This window comes from Lissotriton helveticus, chromosome 7, assembly GCF_964261635.1.
Source record: "Lissotriton helveticus chromosome 7, aLisHel1.1, whole genome shotgun sequence".
NCBI lineage: Eukaryota > Metazoa > Chordata > Amphibia > Caudata > Salamandridae > Lissotriton > Lissotriton helveticus.
In genome coordinates, this window is record NC_136068.1 from 648,958,662 (window position 1) to 648,978,057 (window position 19,396).

The following is a 19,396-nucleotide window of genomic DNA, read 5'->3' on the forward strand; positions in this document are numbered from 1 at the left end:
AGAAAGTTACTTCGAATAACATGGTTACTGCAAAAACAACAATGATGGACAGAATGTGGAACAATGTCACACATTCACCCCAGTCAAAAGATCTGGGCCCAAATCCATCGTTTTTCCACTCCACACCACCCTGGGTTAGACAATGGCGATATGCAAATCAGCGCTGACCTTGTGCCCCATGGGAACAGTCCAGTCCGAACTACAAAAGCCATGTCCTTCCCAGAACGGAAACAAGCATCCGAGGACCGGCCCGGTTTCGAGGTAACACCTCTCATCAGCCCGGCTAGCTTGCTTCCAGTGGTGTGGAGTGCCTGGGACTCACGTCTGAGCATCCCCAGTACACTTAGAGCGGTTACTGCAAAAACAACAATGATGGACAGAATGTGGATCAATGTCACACATTCACCCCAGTCAAAAGATCTGGGCCCAAATCCATCGTTTTTCCACTCCACACCCCCCTGGGTTAGACAATGGCGATATGCAAATCAGCGCTGACCCTGTGCCCCATGGGAACAGTCCAGTCCGAACTACAAAAGCCATGTCCTTCCCAGAACGGAAACAAGCATCCGAGGACCGGCCCGGTTTCGAGGTAACACCTCTCATCAGCCCGGCTAGCTTGCTTCCAGTGGTGTGGAGTGCCTGGGACTCACGTCTGAGCATCCCCAGTACACTTAGAGCGGTTACTGCAAAAACAACAATGATGGACAGAATGTGGATCAATGTCACACATTCACCCCAGTCAAAAGATCTGGGCCCAAATCCATCGTTTTTCCACTCCACACCACCCTGGGTTAGACAATGGCGATATGCAAATCAGCGCTGACCCTGTGCCCCATGGGAACAGTCCAGTCCGAACTACAAAAGCCATGTCCTTCCCAGAACGGAAACAAGCATCCGAGGACCGGCCCGGTTTCGAGGTAACACCTCTCATCAGCCCGGCTAGCTTGCTTCCAGTGGTGTGGAGTGCCTGGGACTCACGTCTGAGCATCCCCAGTACACTTAGAGCGGTTACTGCAAAAACAACAATGATGGACAGAATGTGGATCAATGTCACACATTCACCCCAGTCAAAAGATCTGGGCCCAAATCCATTGTTTTTCCACTCCACACCACCCTGGGTTAGACAATGGCGATATGCAAATCAGCGCTGACCCTGTGCCCCATGGCAACAGTCCAGTCCGAACTACAAAAGCCATGTCCTTCCCAGAACGGAAACAAGCATCCGATGACCGGCCCGGTTTCGAGGTAACACCTCTCATCAGCCCGGCTAGCTTGCTTCCAGTGGTGTGGAGTGCCTGGGACTCACGTCTGAGCATCCCCAGTACACTTAGAGCGGTTACTGCAAAAACAACAATGATGGACAGAATGTGGATCAATGTCACACATTCACCCCAGTCAAAAGATCTGGGCCCAAATCCATCGTTTTTCCACTCCACACCACCCTGGGTTAGACAATGGCGATATGCAAATCAGCGCTGACCCTGTGCCCCATGGGAACAGTCCAGTCCGAACTACAAAAGCCATGTCCTTCCCAGAACGGAAACAAGCATCCGAGGACCGGCCCGGTTTCGAGGTAACACCTCTCATCAGCCCGGCTAGCTTGCTTCCAGTGGTGTGGAGTGCCTGGGACTCACGTCTGAGCATCCCCAGTACACTTAGAGCGGTTACTGCAAAAACAACAATGATGGACAGAATGTGGATCAATGTCACACATTCACCCCAGTCAAAAGATCTGGGCCCAAATCCATCGTTTTTCCACTCCACACCACCCTGGGTTAGACAATGGCGATATGCAAATCAGCGCTGACCCTGTGCCCCATGGGAACAGTCCAGTCCGAACTACAAGATACTCTGTCCATCACCACCCCCTTTTGAAATATTTTTGGCCACCATGAGTGTGGAAGGGTATGCTCAGACGTGAGTCCCTTGCTCACTGCACCATCAGGATTCAAGCAAGCCGGGCCGAAGACGGCTGTAATGCCAGAAACCGGTCCCCGGAAGCTTGGTTCCTTTCCAGTGAAGAATTGGCTTGGTAGTTTGGTCTGCCCTGTTCCCATGATGCACTGGGCCAGGGACAGACTAATTTGCATATAGCCAGGTTCTGAACTGGGATGGTGCAGTGAGCTAAAAAACGGTGATGGATCAAGCCCTGATCTGTTGACTGGGTAGGAGTGTTCTGATTAACTCAGATACTCTGTCCATCACCACCCCCTTTTGAAATATTTTTGGCCACCATGAGTGTGGAAGGGTATGCTCAGACGTGAGTCCCTTGCTCACTGCACCATCAGGATTCAAGCAAGCCGGGCCGAAGACGGCTGTAATGCCAGAAACCGGTCCCCGGAAGCTTGGTTCCTTTCCAGTGAAGAATTGGCTTGGTAGTTTGGTCTGCCCTGTTCCCATGATGCACTGGGCCAGGGACAGACTAATTTGCATATAGCCAGGTTCTGAACTGGGATGGTGCAGTGAGCTAAAAAACGGTGATGGATCAAGCCCTGATCTGTTGACTGGGTAGGAGTGTTCTGATTAACTCAGATACTCTGTCCATCACCACCCCCTTTTGAAATATTTTTGGCCACCATGAGTGTGGAAGGGTATGCTCAGACGTGAGTCCCTTGCTCACTGCACCATCAGGATTCAAGCAAGCCGGGCCGAAGACGGCTGTAATGCCAGAAACCGGTCCCCGGAAGCTTGGTTCCTTTCCAGTGAAGAATTGGCTTGGTAGTTTGGTCTGCCCTGTTCCCATGATGCACTGGGCCAGGGACAGACTAATTTGCATATAGCCAGGTTCTGAACTGGGATGGTGCAGTGAGCTAAAAAACGGTGATGGATCAAGCCCTGATCTGTTGACTGGGTAGGAGTGTTCTGATTAACTCAGATACTCTGTCCATCACCACCCCCTTTTGAAATATTTTTGGCCACCATGAGTGTGGAAGGGTATGCTCAGACGTGAGTCCCTTGCTCACTGCACCATCAGGATTCAAGCAAGCCGGGCCGAAGACGGCTGTAATGCCAGAAACCGGTCCCCGGAAGCTTGGTTCCTTTCCAGTGAAGAATTGGCTTGGTAGTTTGGTCTGCCCTCTTCCCATGATGCACTGGGCCAGGGACAGACTAATTTGCATATAGCCAGGTTCTGAACTGGGATGGTGCAGTGAGCTAAAAAACGGTGATGGATCAAGCCCTGATCTGTTGACTGGGTAGGAGTGTTCTGATTAACTCAGATACTCTGTCCATCACCACCCCCTTTTGAAATATTTTTGGCCACCATGAGTGTGGAAGGGTATGCTCAGACGTGAGTCCCTTGCTCACTGCACCATCAGGATTCAAGCAAGCCGGGCCGAAGACGGCTGTAATGCCAGAAACCGGTCCCCGGAAGCTTGGTTCCTTTCCAGTGAAGAATTGACTTGGTAGTTTGGTCTGCCCTGTTCCCATGATGCACTGGGCCAGGGACAGACTAATTTGCATATAGCCAGGTTCTGAACTGGGATGGTGCAGTGAGCTAAAAAACGGTGATGGATCAAGCCCTGATCTGTTGACTGGGTAGGAGTGTTCTGATTAACTCAGATACTCTGTCCATCACCACCCCCTTTTGAAATATTTTTGGCCACCATGAGTGTGGAAGGGTATGCTCAGACGTGAGTCCCTTGCTCACTGCACCATCAGGATTCAAGCAAGCCGGGCCGAAGACAGCTGTAATGCCAGAAACCGGTCCCCGGAAGCTTGGTTCCTTTCCAGTGAAGAATTGGCTTGGTAGTTTGGTCTGCCCTGTTCCCATGATGCACTGGGCCAGGGACAGACTAATTTGCATATAGCCAGGTTCTGAACTGGGATGGTGCAGTGAGCTAAAAAACGGTGATGGATCAAGCCCTGATCTGTTGACTGGGTAGGAGTGTTCTGATTAACTCAGATACTCTGTCCATCACCACCCCCTTTTGAAATATTTTTGGCCACCATGAGTGTGGAAGGGTATGCTCAGACGTGAGTCCCTTGCTCACTGCACCATCAGGATTCAAGCAAGCCGGGCCGAAGACGGCTGTAATGCCAGAAACCGGTCCCCGGAAGCTTGGTTCCTTTCCAGTGAAGAATTGGCTTGGTAGTTTGGTCTGCCCTGTTCCCATGATGCACTGGGCCAGGGACAGACTAATTTGCATATAGCCAGGTTCTGAACTGGGATGGTGCAGTGAGCTAAAAAACGGTGATGGATCAAGCCCTGATCTGTTGACTGGGTAGGAGTGTTCTGATTAACTCAGATACTCTGTCCATCACCACCCCCTTTTGAAATATTTTTGGCCACCATGAGTGTGGAAGGGTATGCTCAGACGTGAGTCCCTTGCTCACTGCACCATCAGGATTCAAGCAAGCCGGGCCGAAGACGGCTGTAATGCCAGAAACCGGTCCCCGGAAGCTTGGTTCCTTTCCAGTGAAGAATTGGCTTGGTAGTTTGGTCTGCCCTGTTCCCATGATGCACTGGGCCAGGGACAGACTAATTTGCATATAGCCAGGTTCTGAACTGGGATGGTGCAGTGAGCTAAAAAACGGTGATGGATCAAGCCCTGATCTGTTGACTGGGTAGGAGTGTTCTGATTAACTCAGATACTCTGTCCATCACCACCCCCTTTTGAAATACTTCGAATAACATAGCAGCGGAGATGCAAAATAAGATTCTATATGTAATATAAAAATATGTTGAGTTATAGAAAGTATCAAAATAAGCAGCTGTGGGTGGCAGAGAGTAGCAATAATAGGCTGAACAGATTATATCATTGCAAAATTATTTCAGTCACTATTTAGGAGACAGAGAGGCACAATCAACAATTCTGAAGTCCTTTTCGTGAAAGGGTTCCCAACACACTCTGATTGACTCATTTGGCAGTCCGCTACCATACGTAGATCATAACAAAGAGTAAATCACAAGAACCACATTATTATTAAAAGAGAACGTATAACACTCTGTAGATATGCCACTATGACAGTGTCTTTCAGTTAGACATATTTGTGGATGGCATTAGTACAACAGGGGTGTTTTGAGATTTATGTTTGGGGTCCATGAGTCCTTCATAATCATTTTGAATGAAGCTTCTTTTATTATAAATACTGCTACCTCATCATACCTGTAGTCACTTGACACATTATAAATTTCTATTTTCTATTTAAAATTATTTATACAGCGCACGTACACCAGCGGTTTCATGGCGCTAAACTGACAGAGAGCTAAACATGAGGGGAAAGCTCAGATTATTAGTTAAAAAGATTTAGCAAAGAGATGTGCCTTAAGCTGTTTCCGAAACAGTAGGTACGAAGTAGAAGCTCTAAGTTTCAAAGGCAGTGAGTTCCAAAAAATCGGGGCAAGGGTCGCAAATTTAGAGCCTCCCCATTTCTTTCTCCGGAACCGTGGGACCGTAAGAAGGGATTGGGTAGAAGACCGCAGTTCCCTGGCGGGGACATAGGGAACAATCTCAGATGAGATGAAAGCCGGAGCCGTGCCCAGTCATGCTTGGAAGGTGATAGAGGCAAGCTTGAACTGGACACGGGCACAGACAGGAAGCCAGTGTAGGGACTTTAGGAGGGGAGTGACATGGTGGGATTTAGGGAGTTTGAACACCAGGCGCGCCGCCTGGTTTTGGATCTGCTGCAACCGCCGAAGACTATATGCAGGAATACCTGCATATAGGGCGTTGCCGTAATCCAGGCGGGACATGACCATGGCAAGAGTAATCAGTTTAAGTGCATCAAATGAGAAAAAACGGGACACCTTGCGTATGGTACGCAGTGCCAGAAAGGAGGAGGAGACCACGGAGCTGACCTGGGAGTGGAGGGTGAGTTGGGGATTAAGCTTGATGCCGAGAGTTTTAACTGAGGTTGAGGGGGCAGGTGGGGGGCCAAGGGAAGGGGGCCAGAAGATAGGGGACCAGGGGCTGGATGAACCACCCGTCAACACCAGCTCTGTTTTGTCTGGGTTGAGTTTAAGATGATTGTGGTTCATCCAGTCACGGATGTGAATCATGATGGTTTGAAAGTTAAGAGCAGAGTCGGGGGAGGAAGAAAGGTTAAAGACAAGCTGGAGGTCGTCCGCATAATTAAACACGGCGACCTCCATTTGTTGCAGTGAAAAAATAAGAGGGGAGATGTATAGGTTAAATAAAAGGGGGGAAAGGGAGGAGCCTTGGGGGACCCCGCACTGAACATTACAGAAGTCCGCAGTGAAGTCACCCAGGCGGACAGCCTGGGTGCGGTCCCTCAGGAAGGAGGATAACCAGACCAGCGCCGTACCCCCGATCCCCGCCGCCTTGACACGGGAAAGCAAGATGGAATGATCCACCGTGTCAAAAGCGGCTGAGAGATCGAGGAGGACCAGGGCCTGAGGTTGATTGGTATCCATACCCTCCCTGAGGTTGTCAAGGACCGAAAGCACTACGGACTCCGTAGAGTGTGCGGGGCGAAACCCGGCCTGGCGGGGGGCGAGGACCCCATTCTTCTCCACGAAAGAACTCAAGGCAGAAGTAACATGGCGCTCGAGAACTTTCGCCAGAAACGGCAGGAGGGAAATGGGGCGAAAGTTGGCTGGAACTGAGGGATCAGCGCCCGGTTTTTTCAATATGGGGACAATGACGGCGGATTTAAGTGAGTTAGGTACCACGCCCTGAGAAAGAGAACTGTTAAGAGCGTGGAGAGGAGGGTCAGGACAGCTGAGGAAGATGTGACGGAGAATATGGGCCGGGCAGGGATCTAGTGGAGAACCAGATTTGACGAGTGGGATTATAGCAGTCAAAGATTCTTGAGTTAGAAGTGGGAGGGCAGTGAGGTGTTCCTTAGGGGGAGGGCACTGAGGGTCCACAAAAGAGGGGGAAGGAGGGGGGATGTTGGTTTTTATAATGGCAATTTTTTGAATAAAGAAATGATTGAGAGAGTGACAAAGATCCTGGGAGGGAGTGGGTTTGAGGGAGGTTCTGTCCGAAAACGCCAGATTATGGATAATCGAAAAGATTTCCTTCGATTTGTTTTCGGCTGCGAGTATTTTGGAGGAAAAATAGATGGTTTTTGCCTCCAAGATATTTTTTTTGTAGAGAGTCAAGATGTTAATAAACTCTAGTCGCAAAAAGGGGCAATAGTTTTTCCTCCAAGCTCGCTCCGCCCGGCGAACCGCTAGTTTAGTGGCTTTTAGATCTTGATTGAACCACTGATTGGCTTCCTTCTCTCGTTTGGTTGAGACTCGCTTCAAGGGGGCAACCGAGTCACAGCCTGCAGAGAGCCATAGATCAATGGCCTTGACCTGGGAATGAATAGGCAGATTTTTCAGGGAGGGAAGGGAAGTGGTGAGTAGGGAAGCTAGACTGTCCGGGTCCACTCGGCCCCATGCACGCACCCAGATGTTTTTCGGGAGTGAGGGCTTGACCTTAGGGTGGATAAGGAGCGAAAAAGAGATCAGATGATGGTCAGACCAAGTGCAGGGCGAGACAGAGGGGGACTCTACTGGGCAATTTAGGGACCAAATCTGGTCAAGAGTATGACCCTTGATGTGAGTGGGAGAGTGAATATGAGAAATGAAATTAAGAGAGTGGAGAGTGTCTGCGAATTCTTTAGAAGATGAACATTCCGCCGGATCAGAGGGCCAAAAATTAAAATCTCCCAAAAGCAAAATGGAAGAATTATTGACTGTAGTAGTAGCCAAAACTTCCAGAAAGTCCGGGAGAAATGATAACGCGGATTGAGGGGGACGATAGATAAGTATACAAGTAAGAGGGGGCATGATGGAGGTAGTGCGGATGGCTAGATACTCCGTAGTGGCAATATCTGGTAAGGATAAGGTTTTAAAGGGAAGGTCGGTTCGAGCAATGACCGCCACCCCGCCCCCGGCTCTGCCATTTAAGCGATCAGTGCGGATAGCGTAATATGGCGTTGGAAGAGTAGCCAAGAGGACAGGGAGGGAGTCATCGCAGAACCAAGTTTCCGTTAGGAAAAGCAAGTCAGGGACATGAAGATCCAGTAGAACCGAAAGCTCATGGGCGTGAGCTACTGCAGACCTAGTGTTTAAATAAAGAGCCGTAAGGGCTCTGGGGGTAGCAGGAGTAGCGCTACCTCTGGGAGGAGGAGAGGGGGCAGGTTGGGGGAGAGGAATGGCAGGAGGGGCGGGTGGAGATAGGCCAAGAGACATGATGCGTGAGCGAGTGGGGGCAGGTAGTGACCAAGGGCCCTGGAGACGACGTAGTTGGGAAGAGGAATAGCTTGTAGGGCGAGCAGAGAGGCATGCCCCTAGTCCCGGCCGGTCGCGGACGAGCGCAGACGAGCTTGCCTTAAGCGCGCCTTCGGCGCGCAATCGTCGCGCCCGCTGCGCTCGTCCGCTGCGCTTCCTGCCAAGGCACATGATTTATGATGGATGGAGGGGGCGTTGGAGGGGGCGCGGCCAACAGAGGTGGGCGTGTCTCGTGGTGCACCTCGCCCTCGAGAATGGCGACCAGGAAGTAGGGAATCGTTGCAGCGTAGGACCGCTGTTTACACAATGCCAGGAAGTGCAAGAAGCTAGGTAAATTTAAAACAGAGTATCACAACAAATTGTTAAAAAAAAAGCTTTTGCGCTCCCGGCTTCCGCCTCAGGAGTCGCTCGTCAATATCAGTGTCGCGCCTTAGATCTGCGCGCACTATTTATAGCAATGGTGAGGGGGCGCGGCCAACAGAGGTGGGCGTGTCTCGTGGCGCACCTCGCCCTCGAGAATGGCGACCAGGAAGTAGGGAATCGTTGCAGCGTAGGACCGCTGTTTACACAATGCCAGGAAGTGCAAGAAGCTAGGTAAATTTAAAACAGAGTATCACAACAAATTGTAAAGGGTGAAAATGAAGGGTGAGAATGAAAGTAACAATGAATTTCTGTAAACAGTACTGCAATATACTATCATTTTATGGAGCAGGAGGGCAAAGAATTTGTAAGCACAAAAAACATTATGTACTACAAGATGCCGTGAGTAGGTATATGGGTCAAGCGGAAGTAATGCATTTCTTCATGGCCACAGTAGACCGATTACGGGGGGGAATGTTTTGGGAAAAGTCAAGCATGTTTTATGATGCTGAAAGGTTTTGCTTCATTGACAATTTTATTTGTTGTCCATTATTATCTGTACTGGCATTATATATTGTTTTATCTTCTTTGTTTCATAAGTGATGTCAAATTCAAAATATGATAAAACTTCACCCATTTTTACAATTTTAGCAGAATCTGAAGGAGAGACTTGACATCAGCAATGACTGCGGGATAATTTAGATATTTGGCAACTCTTTGGGAGCAAAGGAACAATTGTTTAAATACATAAATTGAAAGAAGGAAACTCGAAGATACTTCATCGTTAGACGCATCATATTTGAATAACAGTAACATATGTCACAGGCCGTAAAATCTTAAATGAACTTAGGAAGTGGCAACTAATCCACTAAAGAGGTTTCAGGGTATTGAGAACCCTGGAAAAAATGAGTACCTTTAAAAACCCCTACAGGGATCAACGCTTCACAGATGAAGCCCTGGAATCATGGATAAAATGCACTGTTAGACTTCTTTATGTTTGAACAATTGAGCAGATAATTCATCAGACAGGTGTACAGTACAATGACTACTTATAAGTTGTGAATGTCCCAAATTAACAGGAGCTCAATGACTCACTGATCTGAAGGGAAGTAGGTATGGTGTATATCACACTCTGCAACTGACATTTATATTATTTACTGATTAGTAAATACATATTAATGGTTATCTTACCATCTGCCGCATCACATCTTCAACAGAGCACCCCAAGTCATCAGCCAATTCTTCCTAAGGATCAATTAAGAAAGACAAAATCTAATTTATACATGTTTTACCTAGAAAGCCCAGCAGTGAAAAACTTGGGTCTACTCCTAATTGTTTGATTTTTTTTTAAGACTGAGTCTTATCTAATTTGGTAAATTCCGCTCAATCATTTTTCAGTAAATTTCCCAAATGCATCTCATTAAGGAATTGAATATTAGAAGTCTTCAATGCTGTTAATCACTGCAAATGATCTCTCCCCACCTCTGCCTCACTAGTGTTTGCATCAGGGCTGTATATAACATTTACATCAATAATGGAAGGGATGAATGTAAGAAAATGTCACCCTTCCACTATTTTTTTAAATACATGTATTTCTTCATAGACACTAACAAATAAAGAATTACATATTCAGGGGGGTATATATATTAAATATTAAACCAAAGGCAGACACATACATTTATAGAGACAGCAAGATACATTTATTAGTTGACAGGCATATCACATACAGAACTAGTGTACTATTTTAAAAGAAAAATGTGTTATATTAACAAGTATTCAAATCATTAAAAAAATAAAGTATCTGTTTTACCAAAACAGTGAGGAGATTGTGCAGACTGCATTTCATTTCAAATGTTTTGCCCTTTGATGTGCTTTTCTGAAAAAGAAAAAGAAAGCTGTGATAAAAACATTACATTATGAAAAAGCTGTCTAAGTGAGACCACTCATCAATTGAGTCTAATAGGGAGCAGTTTTCCCCTATGGCTCTACTTATCCTCTAGGCCAGGTAAAACCAATATTTTATTTTATTTAGTCTGGGAAACATTTATCACAATAACTGAGGGAAACATTCAATCTAAAATAAAGATTTGAACATAAACATTGCCAGTGAAGCAAGGTGAACCATTGGTTATAAAATAGTCCTCAGACCATTCATTCCTACTGGGAGTCCATCCTAAGGTATCTAGACTGAGGGTCTCACACTAAGTAACTGTAGAGTGGCGGAACAGCTTTCATTCTCAGTGAGACACTTTGAAAAAAGAAAACTACTTGTTTCACTGTAAAGGGTTAGGAACACATCATTGCTCTCCTTGGGTGACTTGCGAGTTGCACTGGCAGAAATACATCAGTACATTCCCGGTTACACTGCACTGTTGTAGAAATATGATTTAAATTCTGACTGACTATACTCTCCAGGTTTGGAAGTGAAGTCATTTTACTCAGGCTCCTGTTCTTGGGTCTAAATGTCACAGTACTGCACACCAATAAATTCAATTCACTCATGATCAATTCTATTGCAAAAGAAGATATACATACTGGTAAACAGCTGGTAATGAGCCATCACCTTCAGATGATATTCAGCATATCAGTTAGTTTTATATGTGTGTATGTGGATATGTATGTATATAATATTTTGTGAAGCAATGTACATGGTCAAAGGCAAGCTTAACATCCGCAAGTAATATGAGAGATAGCAGAGTTGTGCATGGTTAATGGTGGGTCTTCAGTTCATTCCTAAAATGGAGCAGTGTTGGGGTTCTCCTAATAGGATTAGGGATGTTGTTCCAGATCCTTGATGCATAGATGGAAAATGTCTGCTGTCTTGTTTTTTCTTTTTTACATTTCTTTGTCTGTAGTCTGATACTGTCCTGGCTGTGAGTGAGCCTAAGACCATCAGAGATGGTGAGCTTGTCTGCTAGACAAATGGAGTTGTTGGTTGTGATGTTCCTGTACATGATCCAGCTGGTTCTAAAGATGGTGCAGACTGGAAAGGGGAGTCAATGGAGTTATTTAACGATGGGTGATGTGATCATATTTCTTCATGCTCTGGATGAGATGTGCTGGTACATGTAGGATGCTTCTTTTGACTTGTCTTCAAAGTACTCCCCATCAGGTATGTGCTCCCTTTGAGTAAGTTTCCTCCACCCCCTGGCCTTATTGTCATTGAGAAGTTCTGACATGTTCTTCCCCTGTCCACTGATTCACCATTGAGCTTGGCTGATGGTGCGCAGACCCTGGCTGACTTGTTTGGTTGGTGATGTGTGAAGTGCAATTGAGCATGTTTTATTTTTGGTTTGTGTGCAGAGCATAGTGGGGATGTGGAGAACATTGATGATTGTTTTCGTATTTACAAAATAGAGGACGAATAAACAGAACCCATACTTCTTAAAAAGAAATGCCAGCTTTACAGCAACTGGTAGAAATTCAGGCTGATGCATTTCACGGGCAAAAATGAAAGAAAAGTATCCCGAGGCATTTAGTCTGGTCTCTGAATGTGCTATCTGTGTTCCCTAAACTAGTCTAGCTAGTGTGAGTGTTTCATTTTAACATCTACGTATGTGCTATGATTGCATCTCTGGCGACAACAGCAAAATATAAAAGTCAGAAATTCAGTGCTAGATTTATAACACAGGTTTGATGAATGATGATTATATTCTTAGAACTGATGACCATCAGCATAGTTGCACAGTTATTCAACTTGAAAAAAATCTAAAAAATTCTTCAGGAAATTCTTCATGAAGATGACGGATATCGAGTAATATGAAAAACCTTTGAAAAATCCCACAAACAGTATTGTAAAAGGGTTTGTCTAAAGCCCTATAAGAGTACGTGGACTTCTGTAATCGAACAAACCTCCCTTTCCAACCTTATAAGGTGGAATGTATGTCAGAATTCGCTTAGAACTATAATGAGTTATTCGTACCTATGATATGTATGCTTTGCTGCTAAACACTTTTATAGCATGTTTATTGTAATTTGCCGTTTAATTCTTTATGGAAAGCTTTGAAACGACAATCCTTGTCTGTCATTCTTAAGAGAATATTTCAGCCTATTGGTGCAAAGTTACCTTTATAGAAATAGTGACTGTTCTAGTCGGGGAGCACCAAAGTCCCTATCGGGATTACACCAATCCCAGCCCTAATCATTAACTTGCTCTATTGGCTAGAATTTGAGACTAAATAATGTGCCGACAACAGTTGTAAGGAACACCTACAGCATTCTACTTCCAAATACCAAATTCATGTGGGCATGCTATTTCTTTTTAGAAGCTGATGAAATGTGCCGATTTCTAAAATCAGATCAGACCACTTTGAAAAGCATGTTTACGGTTGCAAACGCTGAATCTGAGGTTTTGCGACTGTATAAATGGTTAGTATATATGACCAATAATCTTGACCTGTTTGGAATAAATCTTAGAGCATATCTTGTATTGGAAGGTGTACGATTAAAGTGTAAGACTACCTACAAATTTGAATTTTCCAACTTTGCTAGGGAAATCTGGCCCTGGATCGCTCAGCTATCACCCCTTGAGTGTGGTCACTCACACAGATTACACCATTGTGGGCTAATATGAACGTGTTTCAAAGATGTACAAGTATGTAAGCTTTCTGTGAATACCTAGCTCTCAGAAAACGAATCATTTGAATCTGATTAGAAACGCAAGTATCCCTTTACGTTGACAATATTTATAACCTCTCATAACCATGCCAGTATAACTTTAAAGACCTGCACTCTAATTCTACCACTGAATAATCAGGACTTACCAAGGAAGTAATGCACATTGTCACTGCAGGGGCCTGATGAGCACCCATGCAAGTGCTACAACATCCCTTCTGCTTGATTTTCTGGCTACTTAAGAGAACTGCTGTTTTTATCCTGAAGTTCAGTTAAGATAAGAAACGAGAATTTTACCATGATCATTTGGTAATTCTTCAGGTTGCTCTTTATGCATCGTGTGAAGTAATAGGCATCTTCTTGCTGAAAAAAATCAATATGAGTAGCCAATCAGTTTCTGCAAATAAAAGGAACGTAAGAAGAGTCTATCTGACCCAAGGGCATATTTACAATAGAATGGAGGAGCGTGCTTCAGGCTAAATTTGATGCCACGTTTTGCAATTCTGAAAACACAAGGATGCGCCATATTTACGAAGATATGGCACACCCCTGTGTTTTCCTTTGGCTGGCACTAAATTAACTTGGCTAGCACCAATGCAGGCCCCCTTGCACCATAGTGCAAGGGGGCCTGCATTGAGGGATTTAATGTTGATGTGCAGGAAGGTGTCCCTTCCTGCACATAAACATTCACTAATGGTGATTTGTAACTCCTATGTAACTCCTATGTATGCTGCATTGTGCACCTTCCTGCACATAAACAATCATGCATGTTGATTTGCTGTTTCTACGTGTGCTACACTATGCAGCACACATAGAAATAGCAAAATCGAAGATAATATAAATATTTCTCCTAGTTTCACCATGTTAAGAACCAGGTTATTTTTCATCTTAATTTTGGTGCTGCCACATAATGAGGCCATCCTTGTAAATAGGGGGTAACGTCAAAATCAATGAATGTTGTGGCGGAACACCCACTGTAACACCTATTGCCCGCCCCTTCACGCATAGTTGGAAAGGGGGCCTTATTTACAAAGCGGTGGTAAGGCACGTTAAGTGACTTAACACTGCCTTGTAATTTAGGCGAAGGTTTTATTGCCACAGGAACATCGCAAAAAGTGACATTCCTGAGGCGATAAGCCCTTGTAAATATGCCTCCCAGTGTTCGATGTTTGTTATGATGAAGAGCAAGAGAGTGCAGTCATCTCTCCTTTCCACAAGAATCTTCCATGTATGTGGCCTTTCATATTTTAGATGAATATAAGAATCGCTCCAGTGCAAGCCTGGCTATACTCGATTTCTTCATAGAAACTGTGAACTGAAACAGCAGTATTATTTGTTTTGCTTTTCTGTAAAGAGCGAAATGTTCCACAATTAACGTATTTGCTCAACAATAACCTTTTGCTGAAGGCCAAACATGGAACAATATATTTCACTATAGTTTAAATCCGAATGATAATAGAATCTGCAGCATAGGGTGTAGAATTTTAAAGCATAATTAGGTATGTATACACTTCCCTTAGACATGTAGTCAGGGGGTGAACTGCACTGCATGGAGCGGCCTTGACTCTGGCAGGTTCATGTTGCTAAGGTCTCAGGAGAGCAGTTAGCTGATGATCTTAACCCCATTGCCGTGGGGCTAATTTCCACGTGGCGCGGGGGAAGGGAGGCGATGCTGATGACAAGCTCGGCTCGTAACGCAGCACGGTGGTGCTGTGCTGATGACGAGCTGAGCTCGTCATGGCCCCGCACGTTCAATGGAACGCCCAGCACAGCGGGGTTAATATCCCCCCCGTGGGCGTTCCGCGGAGGCCATGACGAGCTCAGCTCGTCATCAGCACAGCGCCACCGTGCTGAATGACGAGCTGAGCTCGTCATCAGCATGGAACAGGTTAAGATCTCAATAGCTAGCTGTTGAACCCATGAAGTAAGCACCTCTTAACCAACGGAGACATACCTTCATGCCTGAAGATTTCTGCTGCAGGCTGTAGTCAGAAGGGATTGCTGTAAAAGATAGACGTGTTAACCATATGACCTGGCCCTGGCTCAATCAGGATTCTTTAACATATTATGTTTTCATGATGGCACAAATAGACTTTGACCCACCACTGCATTTGGACAGAAAGCAGCACAGTGCTGAATTTCTGAACACTTATTACAAAATAAACAATCCCTAAGGGATAATTTTTCACGATTATGGAAAATGCATGAAGTTAATTCTCTTTGCCATACAACACACATTTTAACACATGTGCATCTCTAACCCTGACAACTTCACTGTCTAACCATTTAGTTATTTTACATTTTGTGTAAATAATTTAAAATCCTAATCTAAGCGTGTTCCTGCCATCACTGTTTAAATCCTCAAATGTAAAACTAGCTGAATGAAATCCTTTAAATGACTTAAAAACATTTAGCCTGAAGGTCTGAATGTAGCTGTAATTTCAAATGTTTAGGTACGTGAAAGAATCTTTACAGTACAAGCAACAATCATATTCTACTATGGAACAAGATATGAAGAAAGCCTATTTTTCCTCTTTGTGCTAAGAAATATTGAGCTAGCGAGAAACAGTGGGAGAAGCAGGAAAAGGGAGGCCATACACAGAAAAACACTTGGAACGAATACCTGATCAGACTACACAATGTCGGATCCTGTTGCTTACCATCCTCAATCATTTAATAAAAAGAAGCCTGAAATGAAAGTCGTCAGTTTCAGTCACTGCTTCTTTACTCACAGTACCTAGGGAGAGTGGCAAAATGACTAGCAACAGGAGTTCATAGGTCAATCCATTAACTGTTTGTGTCATACTGCCAAAATTACTCACTAATAACTAGTAGATCACTTCAAGACCGAGTGTCAAATAACAGATCACCAAGAAAAATAACTGGAAATGTTTCGCCATTATCAGCTGCCTGATCCTCTTGGAAAATGTATTCAGTTCATTTGATTGGTTCTCTCTCCTTTAGATAGTTGTGTTCCATTTTCTGAATTGATGTTGAACTTTTTTAATGGTTTAATAATAAGATGGAATACATAGGGATTCATTCATATGACGTCTTATAAAGGTACTGATATATCTGTGGGAAACCATGAAAAGGGCGCTGTGATTGGTTAGGAAGTGAGCTAAACAGATTATATTACAATGTTAGGAAAGGGTTCAGAAAACACCCACCACACTGCATAGAGACTATACACTGCTGCAAAAGCAAATGAGGCGTCCAAATCCAAAACATCTAACCTGAAGCTCATCGGGTCTGCCTTTGTATGAAAGTGAATTGAATATACTGTTTAAGCATTATTCTTAATAACCACAAAATAAACGCATTTTTAGGTCAAAAGTAGTTATCTCAAAACATGGCAGACACTTGCAAACAGTCCCTTATTTAATTGAACTCTCACTTACCCAAGCAGCCACCGAGAGCCACGAGGAGGAGGGCAATGGAAGACATCATGTTTGCTGTAGGCCTGGTATGTGAGCTTTTTGTAGAACTGCTGATCACTCAAACACCTGTGAAAAGGTCCATGCCTGAGGCCTCTATTTATGCCGATAGCAAGTGCGTAGGAGGCAGGATCTTCCCAGGAACATACACTATGGTCTTCGCCTCGGTCCTGTCAACCAGAACATCACAGAGATTTTCCAAACAATGGGCGTTTTGGACCTATTTGAAAAAGATTTAGTGGATTACTTAGATAAGGTGTGCGAGGCATGAGAAAGTGTTTGGGAAGTTTGTAAATATTGTATTTTTTGTTCTTTGTTTACCTCCTTAAGGGCCTTCTAGATCCTTCTATTGATAGAAGCATGAATCTTCGCACCTGTATTAGCTCTCAGCTGCTACTAAGTCAAATCAGATTGCCAGTCTGACTTGGAAAAAGCGCTAAAATGACTCCTTTGGGTGGGAACCTCGTGTCCGAATGCAATTGTGCAAAAAAAATACAATAGCAATTGCTAAAATGAGCATTGAGAACTCAGCAATATGTAGTAAGTTTGTTATGTTGTGTCTTTCTAAAACAAAATAAAACAAAAATACAGCAAGGGATATGTTTCATGTTGTTCTGATATATGTAAGTGAATGTCTTTCTAATTATTTGAACTTACTAAACCTACCCTCGTCAACCAACATTGAATTGGTTCTCTTTGGCAATGATGATTGTGTGTGGGGACTGCACTCATGAATCAAATTTAACCTGTTTGTACGGTATGTGTGCGCGTTGGATTAGTGCCTGCACACTTTAAATAGCTAAATGTAGGGCCTGGTAACAAAGGTGACCAGGGCTCCAGCGTGCACCAACAATATCAAATTATCCAATCAAAAAATATATTTCATGTTTTAGTCACATATTTAATCGCTATTCATTGTATTGTTTCACCAATTGCATTACATTTCAAGTAAATATCATGAATAAAGTCCAATGCAAAGTACATCAATAACACCAAATTAAATGACATCATAAATTGCATAAACCCAATGCATTTCGGGGCTTTTGCCCCTTCGTCAGGGGTCTGTGTAAAGAAAAAGAAAGAAAAAGAGAGAAGGAAAACTAAGTTACTTCCAGTGCTTGGGAGGAAGATTTTTAACATATAATATGTTTAACATTAATCTTACCGCAACTATGAACAGGCGAACCCACTCTTGGATTCGATGAATAGCGTGGCGCGTAGCTGCGTGTAATCTAAGAAATGAGTAAGTATTGTAAGAAAACTCAAAATTCTGTGAACCACAAATGTGTTTATAGGGAACGCACAGAAGTGCTAGTTACCTGAATGCTGGTAGTTGAGGTAACTGAAAGTAAATGGACAGGCAGAGTGTATAACGTTTTTAGATTGGAACAAACCGATCTAAGATTAAACAGTTAACGTATGAGGTAACTGAAAAAATAATAATACTAAGCTCACCTGCTGGATTAGAAGTAAAGCGTTTTTATCTGCAGAATTGAAAGAGAAAGGAGGCTAATAAGCATTATGAAAATGCATGCTCACGAAGAAATGACCCTCAGCAGTGCAGGGACTAGCGTTTACCTGATGAAGTTCGATGTTCGTTACAAGGCGGCAGTTTAACGAGCAGTTTAACGAGCAGTCACCGCATTCTGTGGAAACAGTAAACGGTTTGGGACTTAAAAAACGTAAACAGTTTGGGTTTGCAAAAAAACGGACTCGGCAGCTGTAGACATTATCAGCTGATATGAGAAAGCGGAACTCACCGCAAAACTCGACCGGCTAGTCAGAAAAGACCTCCACACCCGTGCTTAGGTGGACACAACTAGTCCCTTTTCCTCTGTTTGTAACTCGTGAGATCTGAGAGCCGACGAGATTAAAAAACGGACTATTACGTGCTCAAGGGAAGCGCCATTGTTGAATGCCTTCGGTCACATTCTATAGTTAGTATATGCAAAGAATTGGAATTGCATATATTGTTTTAGGGGGCCTATATAAAATAGCGTGTATCCTGCAGAAAAAAGATAGTAAATGGAAAGTAGTGAGAAACAGACACTAAATAATAAATGCAAAATATTTTACATTAACTGCCTATTTACAATCTGATGCTGCGCAGCCCATTTTTTAGAGGATCCAAAAGTGGAACTTTTGTGCAAATGTCCTGCCTATTTACAATCTTATGTAGCTTAGATGGATCACCATGATTAATTATGTAGATAAGTATGGTGGGGGATGAGTGTGTGGGTAATACTGGTATTATTAGTAGCACCGTGGAATTGAGATCATGAGGGGTCCTGGTTTACAATGTTCATAGAAAACAAACCATTTCCATTTTGTCGTTAAGCCCACCTGGGGACATTGTTCGCAATTTTCGAATCCAAAAGGCCTCCCTCTGGAGGAGGATCCTGGCATTGTCATGACCCAAACGTTGTGGGATCAGTTCGATTATTTGAAATCTTAATTGGGCAAGCGTGTGCCTTGCGTCAATCCAATGCTTTGCCAAAGGAGATGTGAGGTTTTTGTTCCGTATCCGGCTTTTGTGCTCTGACAGTCGAATTTTTAATTTTCTGTCCGTCTTTCCGACGTACAGAAGACCACATGGACATTTGATCGAATAGACCACATGCTCTGAGTTGCAGTTTGTCGTGTGTCTCAATGGTATTTTCTCACCAGTTTGAGGGTGCAATAGGGTGCTCCCAAGTATGGCATTATTGCAGTTTTTGCAATTGAAGCACTTCGTCGTGCCTTTGTATGTTTCATTTTGCTGTCTCCCATCGTTCAATGATTTATTCAAGACCTCTTT

General features: G+C 44.2%; 1 protein-coding gene across 4 annotated transcripts in view; it reads right to left on the minus strand.

The window, feature by feature from the left end:
- The window catches only part of LOC144766949 (uncharacterized), a 133,372-nt gene that overhangs the window by 11,895 nt on the left and 102,081 nt on the right, over positions 1-19,396 (minus strand). For 3 of the 4 annotated variants that reach the window (XM_078650631.1, XM_078650632.1, XM_078650633.1), the window contains 5 exons: positions 16,564-16,819; positions 15,117-15,163; positions 13,460-13,525; positions 10,359-10,424; positions 9,740-9,793 (listed from right to left, as the gene is read on the minus strand). In XM_078650631.1, the coding sequence (XP_078506757.1) occupies positions 9,740-9,793; positions 10,359-10,424; positions 13,460-13,525; positions 15,117-15,163; positions 16,564-16,612 (282 nt within the window). In that variant the 5' untranslated portion in view covers positions 16,613-16,819. The other variant, XM_078650634.1, reaches the window with a different exon arrangement.